Source organism: Megalops cyprinoides, chromosome 6 (assembly GCF_013368585.1).
Source record: "Megalops cyprinoides isolate fMegCyp1 chromosome 6, fMegCyp1.pri, whole genome shotgun sequence".
NCBI lineage: Eukaryota > Metazoa > Chordata > Actinopteri > Elopiformes > Megalopidae > Megalops > Megalops cyprinoides.
This window is the reverse complement of record NC_050588.1, coordinates 39,292,501-39,317,806: the sequence shown is the minus strand read 5'-3', so window position 1 is coordinate 39,317,806 and position 25,306 is coordinate 39,292,501. Positions and strand designations below refer to the sequence as shown.

At 47.6% G+C, this 25,306-nt stretch overlaps 1 protein-coding gene across 1 annotated transcript in view; it reads left to right on the top strand.

Annotated features, from left to right (window-relative positions):
- megf6b (multiple EGF-like-domains 6b) overlaps nt 1-25,306 on the top strand; it is a 59,019-nt gene that overhangs the window by 22,813 nt on the left and 10,900 nt on the right. The window contains exons 5-19 of the mRNA XM_036531598.1: nt 10,167-10,289; nt 15,973-16,095; nt 18,309-18,434; nt 19,290-19,412; nt 19,533-19,655; nt 20,509-20,646; nt 20,799-20,921; nt 21,325-21,447; nt 22,502-22,690; nt 23,097-23,228; nt 23,434-23,562; nt 23,656-23,784; nt 24,532-24,666; nt 24,774-24,908; nt 25,298-25,306. The exon at nt 25,298-25,306 is cut by the window's right edge and continues 117 nt beyond it. Of these exons, the coding sequence (XP_036387491.1) occupies nt 10,167-10,289; nt 15,973-16,095; nt 18,309-18,434; nt 19,290-19,412; nt 19,533-19,655; nt 20,509-20,646; nt 20,799-20,921; nt 21,325-21,447; nt 22,502-22,690; nt 23,097-23,228; nt 23,434-23,562; nt 23,656-23,784; nt 24,532-24,666; nt 24,774-24,908; nt 25,298-25,306 (1,860 nt within the window). The remainder of the gene's footprint in view (nt 1-10,166; nt 10,290-15,972; nt 16,096-18,308; nt 18,435-19,289; nt 19,413-19,532; nt 19,656-20,508; nt 20,647-20,798; nt 20,922-21,324; nt 21,448-22,501; nt 22,691-23,096; nt 23,229-23,433; nt 23,563-23,655; nt 23,785-24,531; nt 24,667-24,773; nt 24,909-25,297) is intronic.

Genomic DNA, 25,306 nt, shown 5'->3' with positions numbered 1-25,306 from the left:
TTGAATTGGAATGTCACAAGCATGAAACTGAAACTGATTGGAGGCTCTGTGCCTCACTAAGCCAATAAGATTTAACCCTTTCTGACCTTCCACTCGTATGATTTTTGCCCTGCCTGTAAATGTACCTGCTTTTGAAATGTAGCTGTCTCCCTGCTGCCTTTCTGATCAGCAATCTGTCTGCAGTTCCTTTGCTAATTTGCCCACTGTATGAACAAATTCCATTTAACAGACGGAAATACGCTCCTCTGAAAACCTGAGACATTGAAAGACCTTATTTTGTGCTCGGTCATTATCATTATTCGGGCAATTCCAAGTTAATGTCAAATTAGAAGAAATGAGCAAGGTTCAAAATCTGCATGTTAAATTTCTCTGTATCTATTTGTCATTTAAATACCAAATTCCAAACTCCATTGCAGAATAGTTTAGTTAATGGTGGTTTCAGATGATCCTCTGTAAATGTTGCATATTCAATCCAAGATATTATTCTTACACCCAACAAATGTAGATTATGTGAATATGTACATGTGAGTGTGTGAGGGGGACAGAGTGAGTGTCTGTGTGTGTGAGGGAGACAGAGTGAGTGTGTGTGAGGGAGAGACAGAGTGAGTGTGTGTGAGGGAGACAGAGTGAGTGTGTGAGAGGGAGGCAGAGTGAGTGTGTGTGAGTGAGTATGACAGAGAGACAAAGTGAGCAAGACAGGTGAGACTGCAGAATTGCTGATGGGTCTGTTTTTAGGGCCAGTTATTTGTCTGCAACATCCTGTCAACACATGCCCTGGGAAACCAAAATGTATAACAACAGAGGACAGCTGTTTTGAAAGGCAGATATGTGGGGAATTTAGGTTCTCTGCACTTTTCACATGAGAAATCTGTGACACACGCTGCATCTCTCTCTCCCTTTTCACAGAGAGTTACAGAGAATAATGACTGAGTAATTTGTTTTTCTCTTTTTAATATATGCACTTCTGAGACAAGTCATCAACTTTTTTTGTTTTTGTAGGTTTTTATTAATTTGAAGTTTTGAAGTAGGTTAATTGTGGAGAAAATGTTTTCACAAATACTACAAAAGCTCATACACACATCACAGTCGGCCAAAAACAAAAGATTCGGCTTGGAAAGGATTTAGAAAAGACTGATGAGAGTTATTTTGGCTTTGAATAAACACACGTTTTTGCCCTGATCTGCACAGGCTGATCGTGGCTCTAATACTTTATATTAGTATTACGCAGACTCTCTAGACTGAGGTTCATACCACACTGTACCTGCTTCACCTGCACATGAGCAGGGCTTTGCCTGAGCCAGAAGCCCATACACTCTCAGACTCCCTGCAGAAGCGGAGGGGTCTTTATCAGGCCGGGCAGGACAGCGTGTCTGCATCTGGCTACAGGGCCAGCTGCTCTGTGGCTTCGGTATATTTTGGGATCCGTTTTCCTGTGCGGCTCTTTATTGCAGCTTTATCGAGGATTAAGGCTCCGTTTCAGTTCCGCCTCTGTCACTTAAAGGTTTAGGATGAGAGACCCCAAATGCCACATCAGAACCACAGCAAAAGCTCTGGTAAGCTGTGGTAGCCTATAACCATAAAAACCTGTCAACAATTACATGGCTCGGGCGGAAACGCGCGGCAGCGTGGGCGCTCTCTGTCATGAGCGGGCGCGATTACTGACTGACGCTGCTGGAAGTAACTTTCACACACTGTCATTAGCGCATGTTGCACTCAGTACCTGCAAGCGCTCCCGCAGTGCCTGCTGATATTTTTAACAGTCCAAACAGTCTAATCCAGCGTGTGGTGCGCTCATTTACACTGCAGAAAATGCTAGCGCTGGGGAAGCAAAGTGAGCAGATAAACTGAGACACGCTGTAGAAAACACAGGGGCAGACTGGAGAAGGGGGTCTAACCCCCGCAGTCTGCATTTTCAGACAATCAACCATTTTTGTATTTTTCATAGAGTATTTTTACAATTGAAATTGTCACAGGGTGCTGAATATGTAGCATTGTGCATTTTCCACATGGAATCAAAAAACAGAACACCCACGGCCAGTTGGGAAAACTGGAAAATTATTCCCTGGCCCTGGAAGAACTGTTCTTGGACAAGTCACCGTTGAGTTTGATCACTACCCAAAGCAGAACACAGACTGTGCTGTGCCTGTAGGGAAATTCTCAAAAAAAGCAAGACAAACCGTTTTCGTTCAGATTCATGTTGATATATGCATACGGAATTCAGGGGGTGTGGAGTTACAATAAATACATTTTTAACTGCATTTGTTTTTTTTCTCCAAGCATAACACATGTGCAGTATAAAGAGTAGCCTTTAGCTGTCACACAGTGAGAGAGAGTGTAGTATGTGCATGTACATTGTAGTACTCAGTAAATAGTTGTATTATAAACCAGTGCTAACATTGCTGGTCTGTCTGTCTTTCTGTGTCCATCTGTCTGTCTTAGTAATTACTTACGGGTGAGAATGTGTTTGGGTGAAGTGCTTTGAAAAGCACATGTGAGAGACAGTCGCATAGAGATGCAGCCCAGCTCATCAGGGAGTTAGACTTTATCACTGAGACAGCCTGCTGTGCCAGCCAGGCTGCGAACAGAAAGAGGGCATCAGTTTCTGTTTAATGGAGGAAAAGCAGCATTTTACAGCACTGAGGACTGTGAAGCTCGCTGGGCTGGGACATGTGGTCTCAGACAGTTCCCTGAATGCCACTGTTTATGCTTCCTGAAAAGTTACTTTGCTGCTGAAAGCATGTGTGAGAAGTCTCCAAATGCAGCCAAAACTCTGCCTAAAGGAAAGTGAATTGTGCTACCTAGCATAGCAGAGACCTATGGTCACAAGGCGGGGTTCACTGGTTCAGGGAGGTCAGAGTTCAGAGGTCAAGGTCAACACCTCTTCCCACCTATGGCCCGTGCAGTCGTAGAGAGAGAGAGAGGGAGGTGTGCAGATATGGCAGGAGAGCTCAGGCCCTGTGTCAGCGTGCAGAGAGCACGTCAGAGCGATCCTGATCCTTTCTCACTCCCCTGGCATCTCTCGCTGCTTCTGTCTCCCGCCCGCAGGCCACAGAAACCAGACACAACTCTCCTGCAGGGCTCCTGTGTGACCTCCTCCGGGAACACCGCTGAATGACGGCCAAAAACACCCTGCGAGCCAGCAGATCGGCTGTGCAATTCTCACAGGGCCGAGCCCATTACTGAGGGGAATGAACGGATTTTCATGAATTTAATCCGTTTAGCGCTGGAAATCTGATTAAAGATGTCCAGGGCAGGATAGGGCTGTCATTTATGTACTGGAAAGAAAGTGGGAAAATTGTTCTTTGCTTTTTGCGAATACATATAATTGTCAAATTGCAGTGCAGGGAAAGATTGAGTGTTGGTCTCTGCTATGACGTGGCTTTGGTGCAAAAGTAGAAGTCCCTCTGCCAGACCCTAAGGCCGTGGGGGTCCTGGTGGTCTGGGGACTGTCTTGTTAACTGCCTGCTTGGCCAGCTGTAATGAATTAGTGGAGGCAGTGGAGCGGAGCGGAGTGGTGTGGAGGAGAATATTAGTGGATCTAAATGAGGGAAATAAAAGAGCTGAATTCTTTGGACATTTTGGGGTACCCCTGATTTTGGGATACCAACAACCCTGGGCATTTACAAATGAGCTCTTGTCGTTTCTTTTGCTGCCTTTTCTCCTCTGGATCTTCTCTTATCCTCTCACCTAATTCCCTTACCTGGACTACACTCCTCTCTGCCGTCTCTGAGCTGAAGGCCAAAGCTAGCAGTGCGGACGCTGAGGTCAGTGACTGTGTCCAAGCGAACACAGCACTGGCTGAGGTTGTGTCAAGCGGCACAGAGCAGCATTGCAGACTCGTGCTTTGGAAACCGGAGCTGGAACTATAACCAGAGTTTGGTTACTGTAGCCATGATCTGAAGGCTCAAATGCAGGGAGAAAAATTTTGATGTTGTATGTGCTTCAGCATGATACACTTTGAAATGCTTCAATAAATAACCAGATGTACAAACTGATAACCTATAAAATGACTGGTACGTATTTATTAATATCATAATAATAACAATTATCACTGTTGTTATCATATTAAGCAGCATTGAATAATCATTATATCGCAATAACTAAATTATCATGATTATGACTGCTATTGCATGATTAACGTATTAAAAGAAGCATAAAGACAGAAGGGCAGTGGGCTCAGGAATTCACAGAGGACAGAAGAAGGGTGTAGGGTTTTTTTGGGTGTTGTTTTTTTTTTTGGGGGGGGGGGGGGGGGGGGGTCGCAGTGACGACAGTGCTGTGTGAGGAATGTGCTAATGTGGCTGGCTGTGACCCGTGGACGGGTTCTGGGTTTTTCTTGGCCTGGTTTGTGTCAGCGCCGGCCTCCTGGCTGTGCTGACGCAATAACGCTGCTCTCAGAAGACCTACAGTGCTGCTGTTTATCGCATGAAAACACACAATACACAGCTCCACAGAGCAAACCTCTGCTCTCCGCCATGACTCTGTGGAGGAGAGGACTTTCAATGGAAAGCCACCAGAGTCAAGGCTAAGGCAAAGCTACAGAAAAAAGTTTGAATATCACATGTGAGGTCACTGATCATCCAACCTTTTCTCCTGTTGCTTCATAGCATCTGTATTTCAGCGTAACATCTCAGCCCATAAGAAAATATTGTATTGTTGCTTTACCCTTGGTATTGATGGTGAATTACCTGAGGAGAAAGTAAATGTCCTGTGGTTTTTGTGTGTTTTCCTTGAAGCACTCTCTCCTGGGTTCCTGCATAGAGGTTGGGTTTAGTGCTCTTACTGTTGTAAGGAGATGTTATAGTTCACTGCAGTGCATACATATATGCATTTGCTGTCATTGAACAGAAAGAGTTCAGATACAGGCGAGTATTCTGCAAGGCCCAGCATGGCAATAGGGAGAACTATTATTGTGTTGTGCACTGAATCTCAAGGGAAAATGCAGGCATCTGAAATCTTCAGACTTGTCCCCAGGGACAGTTACAGAACAGTCTTACTGTGAGCAGCCTGCCATTTTCAAAAAGAGGCTTGCTATTATCAATGAATAATTTCTCCACGTGCTGTTATTAAAGAGGTGTTGGTCTCCCCCTAGAGGTCAAAACTGAAACACACAGATTCCTAAAAGGTTTGCCACTGTTTGCAGTTCATTCAAGGCACCGTTTTTCCCCAATACTTTGATGACCTTTACCAACCAAATAAATACGGCCAGTGTGTTCCAGAAATGGGTGACAGATTGTAGATTTCGTTGTCTCTCAGTCAGCTACCTTAAAAACAGGAGTAAAGATCTGTAGGGGCCCAGGGAACAGGATGTAGCCTCACGTTTCTTTCAGCAACTGATATTCCCTCGGAAATCCCAGATGAAACACTGCCGTTTATTCTGAGCAAGATAACCTTATCCTATCCTTTGCTAACATCCATGTGTGCAAATGTGACAAGAAGTATAAAAAAGCTATATGTGAGGTAAATAAAAAGTATATAATGCAGATGTCTCACTCAGGAGAGGTGTGGGTTATCCAGGCCTGGTGTGGCAGGGGGGTACAGGGATCAGGAAGTGATACATGAGGGCTTACCAGAGCTGTGATTGGAGCAGAGGAGGGGCCCAGTACTGCCCCCTGGGGTGGGTGGAGCTTGTATCCAAGCAGTCAGGCGACCCATTCATGATTTCAGAGGTCACTGGGGTCATCGCCATGACATCATATCTGCTCAGAAATGTTTTCATTGTGCTTTGTAAGGATTGTAGTAAAACACATGACTTTTACCATCTCAAACATAAAATTCACATAAAATTATATGAACTTGAACATTTTGAGAAACTGTAAAAAAAAACAGTGGATGAACATTGGAAACATTTTTGAAGATTTGACCAGGTGTGCTGGACCCTGAACCGCATGTCAGCATGGTTGGACCGCTGTGTAGCCACATCACTACATTGCTAAAGGGTCCAGTGAACAAAGCCACGATTTACCAACTCAACCCTGATGACATCACTCTGCCTGACAGCCAGACTGCAGTTCATAAAAGCTAGGGATGTCCATTCGCTGAGATTGCAGACTCTGTGTGTGCCATGCGGGGTGTATGTGGGTAGTGCTGTGGTGAACAGCAGGACATTTGGTTCAGCATTGGTGCAGTGCTGTGACTCAGCATCTCTCACACTTTCCCTGCATAATCTCACATACAATCTAACCCTGGATCCAAGTCTGACACTAACCCCAAATCATCTCTCAGAGACTAACCCTGCATCATCTCACACACACTAACTACACATCATCTTACACACCGTAATCTTGAATCACAACTCTCACACACAAACCCTGGATAATCTCTTACACACCGACCTGAGATTGCCTCTGTAACACAGATTTGGTTCTGCACCAAAACCAGCACAGCATCCAGCCGAAGTCAGTACCACTCCCCAGTGTGTTGTCTGAGTTCAGATATACATATCCGTCCTGACCTTAAGAAAATTAGTTGAAAATTTTTATTACCACTTTTCTTGTAAAAATAAAGAGATCCGTTTCTCAGGTCTGTTAATGATTTATTTGAAGCAACCTGGGAAATTATATAATAACCATATTAAATTAAACCTCCCGCTTATGGTTGATGGAATTTTACCACAGCTGAGACATAATAGGTGCATTCCCATAAACAAACGGTAACAAAGCCCTTGGCAAGCTGTCCTCTCCTGAGTGCCATTTCTGTTCCTTCCTTCACCTACCCTAATGCTGTGAGTAATATCCTGCAAGAATGAATCAATTGCAGTTGTACAGTGTGGTGCTGTTACCAGATGCTAGCTGCATGCTAGCTCTGCGCATGGTCCTCGCAAGTCCCCATGCTTGAATGTGTGAATGGCCAAGTAGTGGTGTTGATGGTGATGGTGATGGTGGTGATGAGGATGGTGATGGTGGTGATGAGGATTGTGATGGTGATGATGGTGATGAGGATGGTGATGGTGATGGTGATGGTGTTGATGGTGATGGTGTTGATGGTGTTGATGGTGATGGTGATGATGATGATGATGATGATGATGATGATGGTGATGGTGATGATGGTGATGCTGATGGTGATGGTGATCATGATCGTGATGGTGATCGTGATGATGATGGTGATGGTGATGATGGTGATGGTGATGGTGATGGTGATGGTGTTGATGGTGATGGTGATGATGGTGATGGTGATGGTGATGATGATGATGATGATGATGATGGTGATGGTGATGGTGATGATGGTGATGGTGATGGTGATGGTGATGGTGATGATGATGGTGATGCTGATGGTGATGATGATGATGATGATGATGGTGATGGTGATCATGATCGTGATGCTGATCATGATGGTGATGGTGATGGTGATGGTGATGATGATGGTGATGGTGATCATGATCGTGATGCTGATCATGATGGTGATGGTGATGGTGATGGTGATGGTGATGGTGGGAGCTGCCGTCCTGTGAAAGAGGCCCCAGAAGGTCTGATGTTGACCCCCAGCATCTCTTTCCTCCTCCTCTTATGGTCTGCTCTATGCAGCTGTGTGACTAGGAAACGGACACACATTTTTTCTTTATTCATCTAATTCAGTATCACCGGCTGCATACTGTTGCACATGCAGGCTACCCAGAGTGACAAGGGGACCCTGGCTGACATACCCCTATCCAAAGCAGAACAAACCCAGTTCATTCTGCTGCTGTGGGCTCCTGATGACACAACCCGTTTCGAACCGGCGCTCCAGGGCTCAGCGTGCGCTCTGAGCAAACACCCTATCTGCGCTAACAACAGCAAAGGCGTAAAGATAACATTTACGTTGGAGCAGTGTGTCATTCATGGCGTTCCGTATTTTCTGCAAATCGATACAGACTCTGGATCTTTGCCTTCCCTGATGTCAGAAATCCAGGGCAGCCTCATTATATTTCTACAGCAATCCCCTGCTGTACTAGAATGACCAGGGGGTTACACTATATCTGCACATAATCAGGATCCCAACAATGATGAATTCCCAGAATAATGAATCTCCCAGATGTATAACTTTAGTTCAATGAATTTAATCTGAATTGACTGCATTCTGTTTAGCTGGAACCATAAACAGATACTGGAACACTAAGGGAAAAGCAGGAATTCCTGCAATGTGAAATCCAACTGAACGTTTACCTTGATAATTGTCTGTGTTCTTTGGCTTTTTACTAGCATGGCCCAACACACTAACATCCACATTGAATTAATCTGTACGCTCACTGGCTGCTTTGGCACATTTGATATCACGGATTGTGCTCCTTGAACCAAAGCCTGTTAATCAGGTCCGTGAGGTGTAATTGAACGAAGGACCGCTTTGGTGTTGGCGTCTTATGACCAAACTTGTCGGATCTCTCCCCTGTGGGCTGGAACACCGCCAGGTAGAATTCCTCAGGTTACAGGTGATCGGCGAGTGTTTGAAACAACAGGCAAACAGATGTGAATCTGTTTTTTCTCTCTCCACCTAGAAATGCACTGTGGAGGACCATTAGGAGCTGAGGGGGCACTCGCTGAGATAATGTTTCGGAGTTTTATTGGAGGGATGCTTGGAGGTAAACACCTCCAGATGTACTACACTGAAGACGAGGGAGAGAGGGAGAGGGGTCTGATTAGGTTCTCCTTATTAGGGATAGAGGCCTGGAGTTGCTGCTTAAACTTGCATCTCAAACAGTGTGAATAATACAATCCCCCATCCCTGGAACACCACTAATTTCCCAAACTTTTATAGACTCTAGAATATTTATGAGGAATCGACTCACCCAGGTGAATACCTCCAAACCACACAGATGGGACAGTTTGACTCCCAGGTGTTGTCATGCTGTTCGACCTCACGCTAGGCGCCAGGCGCCAAATCAGGGAACTGATAGATGTAAATCTGCTGTTTTTCAGCCACAATGCTAACCACAGCAGCCATAGGCCTCATTGCATTAGCATACAGCATATCCCATTCTAAGCTTTGAGTATTTCCACTGATCCAGAGACCAAGCTGCGCATTGGGAAGGGGATAGTGGCTGGCAGCTCTGAGGTGTGTGTGTGTGTGTGTGTGTGTGTGTGCGTGTGTGTAATGTAATATGGATGAGACGGCTGGAGGTTTTTGAGGTAGAGAGCAGAGATGTGATTGGATCTCACAGTGGGGACGGGTTTGTGAGGGAGAGGGGTGAGAGAGCATTCCGCCATGTTGGAGCCTTCAGGTCTGCATTCCCTGAAAGGGTTTGGGTGTCTCATAGCCATAGCCCAGGTGGTCTCTCACTTTGCTGACTTAGGCAGAACAACCCTCAGAATTTCTCCCAATTTGGAATGCCCTATTAAGTCATTAGACTGCCACTTATTGCCACAACCACCGCTAACATTCCAGGAGAGCGCAGACACATGTGCTCTCCTCTGAAACACATGATGTCAGTCACCATTATTTTCCACACTGTTGAGCTAGCAAAGACGTGAGTCAGAGGAACTGCTTTATACAGGAAGATCGTGGGTGCCCGACTGACCAGCAGGGGTTGCTGGTGTGCAACAAGACAGACAAACTTTGGTCAACCTACCCACACCTACCCCTGGTGGAACCAATTTACTCCACTGCTGTGGGCCCTCGGACATTGCCGGCTGGTGACATTGTTGGGCTCGACCCAGACCAGCTTGCCTTGACCCGTGAGCTACTCAGGAACCTTATAACATACCTTTTCTACTGTGCTGTACCACGTTGTTCAAAAATTACATTCATAACTGTACTCAGAGCTGTGCTGGTGTCTGGGACAGATGCAATACTGAGAAGCGTGGACCTTACAGGAAGTTCAGGGTTAGTGACTTTATAACTGATCCAGCATGCCAGTGACTCTGTGACTGAATCCGAGTCTCAATGCATCTGTGACTAATTCAGTGTCAGCAGGTCTGTGACTAAATCAATTATAGAGCTACTGCCTCCCAGATTCAGAGTATCAGTGACTCTGTGACTGATTCAGAGTGCCAATGGCTCTGTGACTGATTCAGAGTGTCAGTGCCTCTGTGACTGGTTCATAGTATCACCATCTCTGTGACTAATCAGAAAGTCAGTGGCTCTCTGATTGATTCAGGGTGTCAGTGACTCTGGTTGATTCTGAGTGTCAGTGACTCTGTGATTGATTCAGAGTGCCAGTGACTCTGTGACTCGTCTCTCTCCCTCTCTCCTAGATGTGAATGAGTGTGAGGAGACCAATGGGGGCTGTGAGGCTCTGTGCTGTAACACAATCGGCAGCTTCTACTGCAAGTGCCCCAGTGGCCAGGAGCTGAAGGAGGACGGCAAGTCCTGCCAGGGTGAGTCCCGTTACGCATCCCTCTCTGCATGTCCACTATCTGTACTGCCACTATTCCCGTTACAGCCAGTGCCCATTACTCCCATTACAGCCATTACTGCCAGTTTGCTCTCTTTGCTCCTGTTACTCTCATTACTCATCTTCCCATGTTTCCATTATCCTCAGTACCCATCTTTGTAATTACCATCAGCAGCCCCATTCCGTTCATCTTCCATCTCAGTATACTCTCAGTATTCTTGCATTTTTTTAGGATATTTCAGGACCTCAGCTAAAATTCTGTGGCACAAGGATCAATCCAACCAGAGCCCAGGCTATGTATTTCCCACATTCAGAGGACTTCAGGTTCCTCACCAGGAGCAATATGATGCTAATGGTTTCCAGGCTCTAATGGTGTTGCTATAGTGTTGTGCTTACCACTATGTACAAACCTCAAACAGTCTGCATGCAGAATATGATCCTTTGATTTTGATTCAGCATAGCTCTGGTATCCTTCATATCTGGAATATTTTGTTTGTTTGCATGTGTTTTCTTTTTGATTAGTGGGTCTCTGGGACGACTGAATGGATTGGAGCAATATTTTTTTTCCTGCTCTGAGAGGATTGTTTACAAGATTGTGAGGCCTGAATGGTTATAAAAACAAATGGACTGTTACAGGTTGTGCTGAGGTTATCAATAGTGATGATGTCATTGTTATTGCAGCTGTATTCTGTGTCCTTCATGGCTTCATCTGATGAGACGTTAGATGGACTCAGAATTCGTACGCTTGTACAGGACTCATAAGGACAGTGTGTTTACCCAGATCAGACTGTCAGAGAAACTCACCAATGACAGACAGGCCTCACCAGGCTGACCCTTGAAGATTGCATCCACACAGCCTACCCCTATGCTACACACACACATACTGTATGCACACATACCCACACACACCCACACACACATATGCACACATACCCACACACATACACACACAGAACACACTCTGAGGATCCTTTTATCTTCCTGCGTGTGATCTTTTGTCAAACATGTGAGTCTAAGAAGGCGTGTCTGAAGGTTCCTAATGTGCAGGTAGGACAGCAGGAAGGAGCGTGTTGGTGATGTCACCGGCTGCCTATGCTCACCGGGCCGTGATGACCCTGCTGTCCCCAGGGTCACCTGAGTTCACCTGGGGAAGGCCTCTGTCATTGCTGTGCCTGACCACACCCCTCACACAGCCTGCATAATCAGAGGGCTCTATCCTTACAGGAGTGTTAGCAGATCTCACGCTGACTCACTAATATCAGGCTGTTTTTCTCTTTGTTCTGTCGTTTCTATATATACTCTATATTTATATATGTGTCGTCTATGTCATAAATACAGTAAGTAGTACATCCATATGTACCACACATAGTCAGGGGAGAGAAATTTACAGACAGAGCTTACAGAGTGCGTGCACACAATAGGTTAGACCCCTTTTATGTTTAAGATTTGATTAACTGCCTCAGGTACAACTAACAAGGCATATCCCAGAATCAATCCTGCTACCCTCAGGTGAACCAGATGAACACAGTTAGATTAAAGAGAGTAACAGTGACAGACCACACACACGGACATTTTTACTATGTCATGGCGATGTCTTTTAATTCTGTTTTTCTCTCTGCTTCAGTGTCAGAGGCAGTGAACCTGAACCTGCCAATGGGAGCGATATTCGCGGTCACATTCTGAGCAGTGCAGTGTATTTGCATCGGGACATGTGTCGCCTCGCGGTGTGCTCCTGTGAGGTCCGCTAGCTGCGGTCCTGTGGCCGTGACCGCTCTGTGCTCCCGGTGAGGCTTCTGTAAAGGCCTTTATCGTGTGCTTCAGGCCTCCTGTAACTCCAAACCTGCTGGCTCAGCAGACAGCCGGGTACAGGCAGGGAGCTCCCTCTGCCCAGAACCCACATAGCTGTGGAGCTGTGGGGCTCACAGGAAAGAGAGCCTAGTGGCGATCAGCCAAAGAAAAAATTATGTGTTTTTAGTGTTTTTAGTTCTTACCCAAAAAGTGTGAGTTTGTTATTCAGCAATTGAATCTCTGAAGCTTTCAGCTGGCTGAGGGAGGATTATGCTGTTAACAGCACTGACCTTCTGCAGCTTTCTCCCTCAGTAGCTGCTGGGTCTCTGCCATTCACAGCACACTGGTCTGGTGCAGCACCCCTGATGTGTTTTTCACTCTCTACCCTGTGACAACAGATTGGCCATTTATCAGGTTGTCTGTGTTCATTTTATTGGTTATACACCTGTATACTTTTGGTCTTTTCCAGTATAGAAGTACACTCTTTTTGAAAATTGATCATTCTTCCAAGAAGAATCTGTGGTTTCTGCTTTTTTGAAGGCCATAGTGTCAATTTTTCTGTTATCATTTCCTGTTACAGAGAAAGGGAAACGCGCATACAGTTTGTTTTAGAATTTTGTTTTCACAGGGACCTGCATTTGAATGTGCTCTCTGTTGATGTTGAGGCTGACCATTGGTAGGGTTTCATGCCAGCACTAACCTCTGATATGTTGATGTGCCCTCTGCTGGTCACTGAGTGGAAACACCCCTCAGGTCTCAAGTCAAGGTCGCTATGCGCAGAAGTAGGTGTCCAGCGGAGTGCATGGTTTAGGTGAGAGAGGCGTACAGTGATTGTGGAGTTGCACTAAACTGTACGTGGAAGGGCTGTATTGGAAAGACATTTGTGCATCAGAGGAAGATCAATGACCCCACTTTTCAAAAACAACAGGGGATCCCTGGTATGAAGGCTCAAAAACTGTCAGCATCAGATGGATATCAGTGCTGTGATTTACTGTAGTTTCAGTTCCAGAGCATGGATTACACATCTCTGTGTAAAATGTGCTTATTCTGCACTGGATTATTCACAAATGTATCAGATGACTTACTACAGGATGGCCTTTGGAAAGGGTCTCTTCCTGAAATTATTACTTATGGCTGCCTGTGGAAGTACAGGCCAGTGTATAAACTCATGTGGCTTATTGTTGGTTATTGTTCAGAAGTCTGTCTTCCCAGCACCTCACCTCTGTGTGAAAACAATAGAAATCCCGTGTTTCAGTTCAGATGACTAAAAGCCCGCCTCCGTGTCGTCCAAAAACATCAGACATAACTGATCGCTCAAAATAAGCCTGCAAAGTTCCCATGATTCCCCTGGAGTCAGGGCTGTCATCAGTGACAGTATTTATTTTCACTCGCAGAAAAAAGAAGCCGCGCTCCTGCTCTCTCTCGAGTGGAGATCCGGCTAGGAAGCATTTCGAATAAAATTCCTGAAGGTCTCCCATGACAGTTCCTGATGTCTGTGATTTACTCCTGCTGTAAAATGATATTAATGTAACGCATGCTTTAATGTTTAGGTGTTTTATTACAGTGTCCCACACATCCATCATTTTTAAAATCCCACGACCACAGCGATGGTCTCCCGGCCTGTGTCGTACCTTTGATCTTAGTGCACACTCACTTGGAGTTATGGAATTTGCCCTTGACAGACATATCTGCTAAACAAATGAATTATGCTAATAAGGTCAATGCAGTAACTACTGCTGAATTATCAAACTGATGCCTTAAGACAGGGCTCATGGTTTTTAACTTTTTACTCCAGGATAATGAGGTGGTGCATCTCCAGGGGGTCCGAACTCTTGACCTACCTGGGGCAGGAAAGAGTGGGGAGAAGGAAGTTAGGGTGTAGGTCTGTCCCCACATACTGATCCTGGATCAGCATCCACTTTTAACACACAATGGTAGGGGTAAGGATAGAGCTGGATTGATGATCCTGGATAAGTTGTTCGGGGGTAGGGGGGGGAGGAGGGTGGAGAGCAGAGGAGAGAAGGAGGGGTGAGGAGGAAGGATTTGGTTGAATCACACTGTTGTCTGTGAAGTGGAGAGGGAGAGACAGAGAGAGAAAGTCAGAGATTCAGAGAAGTGGAAGGATACTTTTAAACAGAATCAGAGACCAGCTGGGCAGGGACCTGCCATCATAGCTGATGCTGCCTCTTTTTGTGTAGATGAATATTTTGTTTCGTGTTGGATAATCAGTCTTGCAGTTTCCTAAAATCCACCATAAAATTAATTTTTGATACTGAGACTCGGTGTTGCTTACATCATGGAGACACTTGGACAGATGGTGCTGTTTCTGGCGTGGTTCTGTGGCCAGTTTGGCCCAGTGCAAGGCGCCGGCGTCACCTGGCACCGGTACCATCGGACGGTCTGCCATACCTGCTTCCATGGATATAACAGGTACCGAGTGGAACACCTGGGTCCAGGTGAGTGAGGCGTGCCACATGGCATGGCATCTGCATGCATGACACCAGTGGGCCAGGTGTGTTTCAGCACAGTCTAGGACCCACCTGAGTCAGCGTTATCGGGCTGACTGAACAGATGTCCTGATACTGTCCGGAGGTGATCCGTATGGCGAGAGGATGCATGCTTTACACACTGCTGCTCTCTTTCCACTATCATGTGAATGAGATTTTACAATTCATTATTCTGCTGAATGAGTTAACTCTTGGTCTCCACTGTCTGCGGTAGCCTGTGTAGATGACAGATTAGATTATAATTAAAACAGTAATTTAGCAATAGTACTAGTAGAAATAGTTAAATATAGTAATGAGTAGAGAAAAATAATCATTTCAGTGGCACTCAGGAGAATGCATACAGTACGTTTGTCACCATTAACACTTGTAGCTGTCAATGAAGTAATTTCTTCCTTCCCTCATAAAAATACATTCATCGAATGCCATCCAAATGGGGCTACAGCTTTTCCAGTTCTTCTGTTCCGTCAGTGAGGGAGTCAGCCAGACGGATGGGGTGATCACATAACCTCTCCTCCAGTCCTTAGTGGCACAAGCATTTCGGTTAATTAAATTAGCATGTGATGGAGAGTGGCAGACATTAGAGGGAGCCTTGGAGCAGCGTCTGGGTTTTTTTCCCTGCTGTACTGATCTCATCTCAGCAGTCAGCTGGCTGGAATTGAACTCTCCATCTTACACTCCACTCTCCAGCGACTCCTGTAAACATCAACCCCCCCCCCCCCCCCCCCCCCCCAGAAGAGAGAAAAAATCCTCCAGAAACCCATTTCCCCTTCTGTTTGTGGTCTGGGTCTGCTGCTCTGGTAGTTGTTTCCACATGGGGAGTGTGCTGCCTGTGTGTTTGTTTGGCAGCCGCGTCTGCGTGCTAAGCGCTCGCTGATGTCTGTGCACCGCATCCGTCCTCCTGACCGCTTCCTGCTTGGAGTGTGGGCGCTCGTTAACAAAGCTACCCCTGTGGGGGTATTTAGGAAAATGGGGCTCTCGCTGACAGCTAGCGAGGCTGTCAGAAAATAAAACCCAGTTAAAGCCTTTGGTTGGACGTGCCAAGCGTTCATCAGGGCCGCTGACATGTGTAGTGCTGTGTGTCCATCCAAACGCTTTCCCCGAGGCCTCATTTTTCCAGAAAACCTAAAATGGATTCCAACCTCCACTTTGAGATAGATACATGATAATAACTGTAAGGCTAACTCTGGGTTCACTCTCAAAGTCCAGCCCAGGGGCCCTCTTTCTGTCTGTCCGACAGCATAGAGGCCTGCTGGACCCTGGGATCATGACGGATTCTGTCTGAAATCTAACGCTATGTCATTATCACAGTACTTTTCCTGAAATTGCCTCCCCTGTGTCCCTCCCTGTCACACCCCCCCCCCCCTTCTGCAGATATTGATGAGTGCCAGGTTCACAACGGAGGCTGCCAGCACAAGTGTGTGAACACCAGGGGCTCGTACCGCTGTGAGTGTGACCCGGGCTCACGGCTGCACGTGGACGGCCGCACCTGCATCGGTGAGACACGCAGGGGGTCACCCTGAGGTCACGTCACCCCGCACCTTCAGTTCCATTCATTTCAGTCTGAGATCTTTCACTCAAGCTAACCCTGACCTCTCCATCACACTCCAACCCTCTCTCTGATCTCTGGTCCCTGATTGTGGGGATTGTGATGGGTGGAGTAGCACCAGAAGAGTACAGTCACCTTTAATCTGAATCAGCCCCCAAAATGAGCCTACACAGTGCTCTGAAACCCTCCTGCTCACAGGCATACCTGAACCAGCTGGTCTATTCCTGTGTGTGCACTCCAAGACCAAGAGCACCATGAAATCTCAGAGCGATTGAAGCTAGCAGAGGTTGGCTTTGTGATTTAAATCAGAAGATTGGCAGGTTGATTTTTGTAGTAACACATTGAAACCCTCAGGTCCCTGGCACTCGCCACTGAATGTGTGCTATGATATAAAACCTACTCTCATAGTACTGCTCCCGCTTCAGGATTCCCTCTCTAAAGGGAAAGGGGTGACACACTGATTATTCATTAATTAGGCAGATTTTGCGCCGTTGTATTGCTTTGTAATTCTGTCGTATACAGCGAGTGGATGGGCATGCAGGAGCCTGTTCAGAATATGTCTGTCATCCTGAATTCTTCATGAGTGAAGTAAGATATTGCACCGATCTTGAATTCTTCAAAAGTTAAATAAGGTATTGCAGTGTTCCTGAATTCTTCCGAGGTGAAGTAAGGAATTTTTACAATCTCAGATACAAACTGTGAAAAAAAGGCAAATCCCACTTAATTAAAACCACTCCAAAATGCAATGGCGCATTACTTGTTAAATTTATAACGAAATCCTTTCTGCGACGGCTCCCTGTTTTAGCGAGTGTTGTGCTTGGATGGAAAGGATAGGGGGAGCAGCAGGGCCCTCCTGACCCTCTCTGCTGTGCTGAATGAACACACTGACCGCGGCAGTAACAGCAGGCAGGCTAACTGCCTCCTCACACATGCTAACTGCCTCCTCACGCATGCTAACTGCCTCCTCACGCAGGCTAACTGCCTCCTCACGCATGCTAACTGCCTCCTCACGCAGGCTAACTGCCTCCTCACGCAGGCTAACTGCCTCCTCACGCATGCTAACTGCCTCCTCACGCAGGCTAACTGCCTCCTCACGCAGGCTAACTGCCTCCTCACGCAGGCTAACTGCCTCCTCACGCATGCTAACTGCCTCCTCACGCAGGCTAACTGCCTCCTCACTGATTCTCGTCAGCAGAACCACACGTTTCCCCTGAGGCCTGTTTAGGGAAGTGAATACTGGATTGCCCAGATGGGTAACAGTAAAAGAGGGTATTTCTGAGAAGAGCCAGAGAGGGTATCTCTGTGGGGAGTCAGAAAAGGTGTCTCTGAGAGGAGTCAGAGAGGGTATCTCTGAGAGGTGTCAGAGAGTGTATCTCTGAGGGGAGTCAGAAAAGGTACCTCTGCGAAGAGCCAGAGAGGGTATCCGTTAGGAGAGTCTCATCCAACAGACGCATTTATTCCAATTTATGGTGCCTCTTCACAAGTAATCAAACAGGCATGGTGAAGGTGGATGGAATGCTCTGTCTATACAGAACTTTTCCATGGAAATATGCCCCTGACATTGCCAAAATTCCCGCTTCAAAGTTATGGACGGCTGCGATAACATGTGGTCGTACTTAAGTGTGCATATACAGTATGTTGGAACACCTGAATGTGGGAGTCTAACTTTCTGAATGTGGGCAGAGACTGAATGTGGGAGTCTAAGGGGAGACAGTTTATCAGTTCCATTCATTAAATGGGCATTAATATAGGTATGTTGCATTGATGAAATTGTATTTCATGTTTTCTTCTGGATCTGTCTGCTAGAATTCAGCATTCATAACACTAGGAAAAACACATGGGTAGATATTTCTGTCATATTTGTATATCTCTTTCATTCTGTCTGTCTGTCTGTCTGTCTGTCTGCTTGTCTGCCTGCTTGACTGTCTGTCTGTCTGGCATCTATATGTCTGACCATGTCTGTGTGTCCCTGTCTCTCACTCTGGGGCTTACTGCCTCTCTTTGCCTGCTGTTTTTGTGGGTCTGTGTCGATCTGTTTGTTTCTGCCTGTCTGTCTCTCTGTCTGTCACATCGGTGGATTGGCCATCTTGCTGCCTCTGTTTTCCTGCTGTTTCCCCGTATGAGTCCGTTCATCTGTGTGTCTGTCTGTGTGTCCGTCCAGCTGTCCACTCCTGTGTGGTCAGTAACGGAGGCTGTGAGCATGTCTGTGTCCAGCTCACCCCCGCCAACTTCCAGTGCCGCTGCCGAAACAACTATCAGCTGGCCCAGGACGGCAAGCACTGCACGCGTGAGTACCCCTCACCTGTCCCCCGCAGCCCTGACCACACCCTGCTGACCACACCCAGCTGACCACACCCTGCTGACCGAACCCCGCTAACCATCCCCCACTGACTGTACCCTGCTATCCAGATGCTTCCAGTAAGGTGCAGGTACCAGTCAAGCCTGAAACCCACTCAGACTCACTCTTCTGTGATGACCCAGGTTTCAGCCAGAATGGTCAACCAGCAGTGGTGTTTCTTTCATTAAATCAAGTTTTGTTCCACTGTCCCTCTGACGTTGAGCTGACCTCTGACCTGAGGAGTGCAGCCCAGGTTTTCTGTATGAGAGAAAATAAGTCAGTGTTACCTGATCCAGGTGAGCGCTGGCAGCTGCTCTGAGCTTCAATGGAGGCCAACAGAACCGAATAACCAAGGTCAAAGTTTACTGTAAAAATACAGTACCTTTACCTTATGGTTGTAGCTGATACAGGCAGTGAATGTCCCTGATACTGTAGACAGCACTCTGAATGGAGTGAAATGAGCTATCATCTCATGCTGTAAAAAGTAACGTGAACAGCACTGCTCTGGGATCAGTGAACTGCACACGGTTCTAGGTCGTGACCGTGGTGATGAATCTGAGGGAGTCTGCTCTGATGAAAAGCTGACTCTGGAGATTAAGCGAACCCCTTCCTCCCGTCCCTCTCAGAGACAGACACCTGGAAAGAGAGCCAGCGAGTTCCAGACAGAAAAATGCACTTTCAGTAACCCCAATTGCCCCCCTACACTCTTCTGTTTGTGTGCATGTGTGTGTGTATGCGCGTGTGCATAAGGAAAGCTAGCACGCTCTGTGAGTCAGGTGTGTAAGCTAGCACTGTTCGCTGCAGTTCGCAACCCCTGTGAAGACAGAAACGGGGGCTGCATGCACCGTTGCCGGGGCGACGGGGGTCGGGCGCTGTGTGACTGCCACCCGGGGTACAGGCTGGGGCGGGACGGCAAGACCTGCGAAGGTACGACACAGTCACCCCTAAATCTCCTCTCTGCTTCTGAACCCGCCGTGACATATTACCATACATTACTGCCATTTAGCGGAGGCTCTTAGGCAGTTTTTTATGTTATCCGTGCTGCAGACATCGATGAGTGTCAGGCAGGGAGGGCGCTCTGTGCTCATGGCTGCCGGAACACCCGCGGCTCCTTCACCTGCATCTGTGACCCCGCCTACGAGCTGGGAGCCGACGGCAGGCAGTGCTACCGTGAGTCTGCTTCCCCTTTTCACACACACACACACACACACACACACACACACACACACACACATACACACCTACACACACATATACACACATACACACACACACACACACACACACACGCATATACACACATACACACACACATACACACACTCACACACACACATACACACATACACACGCATATACACACATACACACACACACATATACACACATACACACATACACACACATATACACACCATATAGACACACACATACACACATACACACACACACACACACACACACACACACATATACACACCATATAGACACACACACATACACACATACACACACACACACATACACACGCATATACACACATACACACACACACACACATATACACACATACACACACATATACACACCATACAGACACACACACATACACACATACACACACACACACATACACACACACACACACACACACACACATATACACACATACACACACACACACACACACACACGCATATACACACACGCATATACACACATACACACAAAACCCACACGCACAATAGCTGTGCTGGCTATCAGTCGAATGCACAGTGTAATGAGCAATAGCCCTCTTCCATATTGTATACTTGTATAGGTCATGATTCTGCACTCATGTATGTTATATGCGCTCATTGTGCAACCAGCAGTAAGGCACATCTGTTTGTGTCAGCGTTTCCGCTCTCAGTGTTGTAGCAGTATGGCAGACTGTGTGTGTATGCGCTGCTAATCTCAGTGTTATAGCAGTGAGGCAGAGTCTATGCGTAAGTCAGTGCAATAGGTCTCAGTGTGTCTCTGGCAGGCATTGAGATGGAGATCATTAATAGCTGTGAAACTGAGAATGGAGGCTGCTCTCACCACTGCCAGCACTCCACCAATGGACCAGTCTGCAGCTGTAACCATGGCTACCAGCTGGGCGATGACCACAAGACCTGTGTGGGTAAGCTGTGACCTTAAGTTTGGTGTGGCTGGAACCTAGCCCGCCCACACACCCACTGAGTGCGCGTGCGTGCGTGCGTGTGTGTGTGTGTGTGTGTGTGTGTGTTCATGCATGCAAATGTGTACATGTACATGTGTGTATCTGTTTTGCAGATATTGATGAGTGTCGAGAGGGGAGTTCTTGCTGCGTCCAGGACTGTACCAACTACCCAGGGGGTTATGAGTGCTATTGCAGGGCGGGATATCGCCTCAACCAGGATGGATGCGGGTGTGATGGTACAGTCCACTTAGGTTCCCACCTGTAGTCAGTATTGCTTTCAGAGTAGAGTAAGCATGTCCCTTACTTTAAGCCACACACCCAACGTTGTGTTACTTCGGGAGATTTTCCCCTTTTTCCCATAAAGTACATTTAGCCTGCATTCCAGTGTGTCATGAAATCGAGAGTGGGATACTGTGAGCTTGAAAAACTCAGGGTACTGCATCTGTAGTATTTGTAAGTATCTGTAGATACTTACAGTGTTGTAACAGTGCTGATGCTCACTATGTTGCGGTCTTGAGGTTGACATCCTCATAATGTTGTGGTAACTGTATTGAGTTGCTCACTGTGTTGTGGTTGCAGTACTGACACTCTTGCTGTGTTGTGGTAAGAGTGTTAACGCCCTGTGACTGTGCTGTGTAGATGTGGACGAGTGTCTCTCTGAGAACGGGGGGTGTGAGCACGTCTGCCAGAACAGCGCCGGGTCCTTCCAGTGTTTCTGCCCGTGGGGTCACCGCCTGGACGAGGACCGCCGGTCCTGCCTGGGTCAGTCCCACAATTCCCTGCTCCTGCCCTCCGCCCTGTGCAACGCTCTCAGAGAAGTTTATTCCTCTTCCCTTTCTGTCCACACGCAATGCGTCCTCTCCTCTGATTGGTCGAGATGCCCCGTGTGACTCATCAGGGCTAATTATAGAGGAGTTTGCCAAACAGCACACGGTGTATCAAAACACCTTACTCATGCAGACAGTTAAACAGCCTGTTAGATTAGCCTTGAGACAGTGCCAAAGTGGTGTGTGGGATTCAGTTCAATTCAGTTCAAATCCATAATTCATTTTACATAAATTCATCTGTCAGATGCTGTTATCCAGGCATATAAGCACATAATGTATATGACTATATGTAATAAAAGCACAAAAACAACATGTTGAAATACATATTACATGCTACAGTAATCAATATATTAACAACACCGAGGGTCATTTATGAGTCATTGCTAGAAAACCCCACAAGTGCTACACAAAAAGACTTAAAGTGTTACAATTACAGTGTTGCAATTACAGTTGTGTCAGTTCTGCTTTCACTGCCCTCCAGAGCACTGGTGATTGAGAGTTTTGAATAAAGACACTTATTGCCTTTAGGTGTGTGTAAATGTCTGTTCAATGACGGGGCACCTTTACATGGGGCAATTTAAATGTATTATGTAATTGTGCCACTGGTTATTTATGGGATTAATTCAGTTTGAGTATTTTGCTCAAGGATATGAGTCCAGTTAACATCAACTGTGCCACTCTGAATCTGTCCTGTTAATTGTGAGTTGAGCTTATTGAACTCAAGAGGTCCTCACTATCATGGTTACCTGTTGAGAATTTCCAAGGAAGAAGGGCATGAAGGAATTGGCAAAGAAGGGCACCTGTTTACCTTTTATTGACATTAAATATATTTAGTAACAATTACCAAAGCCTAGTATACATACAAACATAGTCATAGTTTGTACAAAAATGTACATTTTATTTAGTATCTTCATTTTCGTAACACTTTTATTACGTAGCATTACTGATGCTACCCGCTGTAACGCTAGCTGTAATGTCTCTCTCCACAGCGCTGGAGGGTGCGGTGGAGGCTTTGGGCAGTGCGCTGGAGGAGCTGCCCGGCTCTCTGCACAGACCCCAGCTTCAGCTGACCCTGCTGCAGGACTATGGCCAGCCGCCCGAACGCTATGAGGACTACGAGGACGAGCCAGGGAGGCCGGGTCAGCTGCGGGCAGAGAACAGTCTGGCCCACAAATTCGGTGTGTAGCTGAGCAGGGAATGCGTTTATTAAGGAGGGGGTTAAGCCTGCGATAGCAGATCTGCCATCCTCTGCCTCACTCTCTCTCTCTCTGTCACTCCCCCTCTCTCCCTCTCTCCCTCACTCCCTCACTCCCTCTCTCTCTCTCCCTCACTCCCTCTCTCTCTCTCTCTCCCTCTTTCTCTCCCTCACTCTCTCTCTCTGTCTCTCTCCCTCACTCTCTCTCTCGCTCAGTTCAATTCAGTGGCGCTTTATGGGCAGGACAAACAAAAGCAATATCAATAAGGAGAAACTGTGAAAAATAAGGTTTACAGTCTAAGTTCAGCTGAATAAAGAAATGGAAGTCATACACATTGAAGTTACAGTGACTCTCCCTCTCTCCCCGCCTCTCTCTCCCTCTCTCTCAGTGTGTGTGAACCACACGTTTGGTCACGACTGCAGCCTGACGTGTGATGACTGCTCTAACGGGGGGAGGTGCTCTCTGCAGCGGGACGGCTGTGACTGTCCCAGCGGCTGGACCGGGATCATCTGCAACCAGAGTGAGACACACACGCGCTAACACACACACACACACACATACACACACAAACACAAAGCACAATTTCCCACAGCCGATATAGATCCATTTCAATGAAAACATGAGAAATGTTTCAGAGCAAGTCCATGAAACACCTGCGTGGCACGCTGAGACCTGTGTGCAGTGTAACAGGTCAGGTCAGGTAACCCTCCCCTGCTCTGAAACAGCCTGTCCGGAGGGGACCTTCGGCCAGAACTGCTCCTCCATCTGTAAGTGTCAGAACGGCGCCCCCTGTGACCCGGTGAGTGGGTTCTGCCGGTGCCCGCCGGGCGTCAGCGGAGACCTGTGCCAGGACGGTGAGTGGCGGCTGTCACACGTCACACGTCACGTGTCCTTTGATGCGCCGCGGTGAGGCAGACTCACGCAGGTCCCTCTGCCCCGCCCCGCAGGCTGTCCCAAAGGCCTCTACGGGAAGCACTGCAACAGGAAGTGCAACTGCGCCAACAACGGCCGCTGCCACCGCACCTACGGAGCCTGCCTGTGCGACCCGGGACTGTACGGCCGGTTCTGCCACCTGCGTGAGTCTGCGAGCACCGTACACACACCGTACACACACACTGTACACACACCGTACACACACCATACACACACACCGTACACACACTGCACCTACGGAGCCTGCCTGTGCGATCCGGGACTGTACGGCCGGTTCTGCCACCTGCGTGAGTCTGCGAGCACCGTACACACACCGCATGCACACCACACACACAGTGTACACACCGCACACACATACCACGCATACCACACATACACACCACAAACACAGCGCACACTCCTCACGCACACCACATACACACAGCGTACATACCGCACACACACCACACACCGCACACACCATACACATACCACACACACCACACACACACCACACACACACAACACACGCACACCATTCACATGACATACACACGTTACTCCCACACTCTGTCTCCTGTCTCTCTCCTGGCTCCATCCCTTTTCTTCTCCTTTCTTTCCACCTCCCTCCTCTATCAGTGTCTCCCTTTCTGTCTCCCTCTTTCACCCCCTTTCTCCCCCTGTCATGTCCCCACCACCCCTGCCTCTCTCTGTCTTTCCCCCTCTGTCTCTCTCCTCTCTTTGGTTCTCTTGAGCTGCACATGTTTGTTTTATATTCTGTCACTGAGCCTGTGCCTGTCATGCTCCATGTGTAACCCCTAACAGGGAGGGAGGTATGGCCTCTTCCCTCACGCTGCACCTTGACCCTTTCCCCTCCTCATTACTCCTCCCTCCTCCTCTCACCCCTGCAGAGTGCCCGAAATGGGCTTTCGGTCCTGGCTGCTCAGAGGAGTGTCAGTGTGTCCAGAGCAACACCCTCGAATGCCACCGTCGCCATGGCACCTGCATCTGCAAGGCTGGTTACCGGGGCGACACGTGCAAGGAAGGTCAGTGCAGCTAGCAGGGAGTCACAGAGGCACTGCTACTACCGCACTCATCGCTACTCCTATACTGACTGCTCATGTGCTCGCCTGTCACATTGCTGTTTTCCCAGAATGCAGTGCGGGTTTCTACGGCCTAGGCTGTAAGCAGAAGTGCAGGTGCCCATCGGGCATGGCATGCCACCATGTGACTGGGGAGTGCCAGCGGCAGTGCCCAGCCGGTCGGCAGGGGGAAAACTGCGATCAAGGTGAGTTTGGCCCTCCTGACCACCAGGGGGCAGTGCAGAGAAAAAAGTGAAGCCCTTCAGATGCAGAGAGAGGGTCCTTTGTAAATACCCCTCTGGGACGGCAGACACAATCAGGGAATATGCTGTGAAGCCCGGAGGTTAAGCATTAAACAGCCGATCAGCCCCTGCGGTATGGAAGTCATTATGTGATCATCTGAAATCAATTAGGAGAGATCAGAGAGGAGCAACGTTTCCTGTGTCTTAGCTGTGTTAAACAGTAATTCATTCATGCTCTTTGGGCGCCCTGGGGAAAGTGAATTCCCCTCAGTCATCCCTCTCTGTCTGGCCTCCCCATGCGACTCCCTCAGTGCGCACAGACTCAGAGCGTCCTCTCTCTGGCTGTCTCGCAGAGTGTGCTG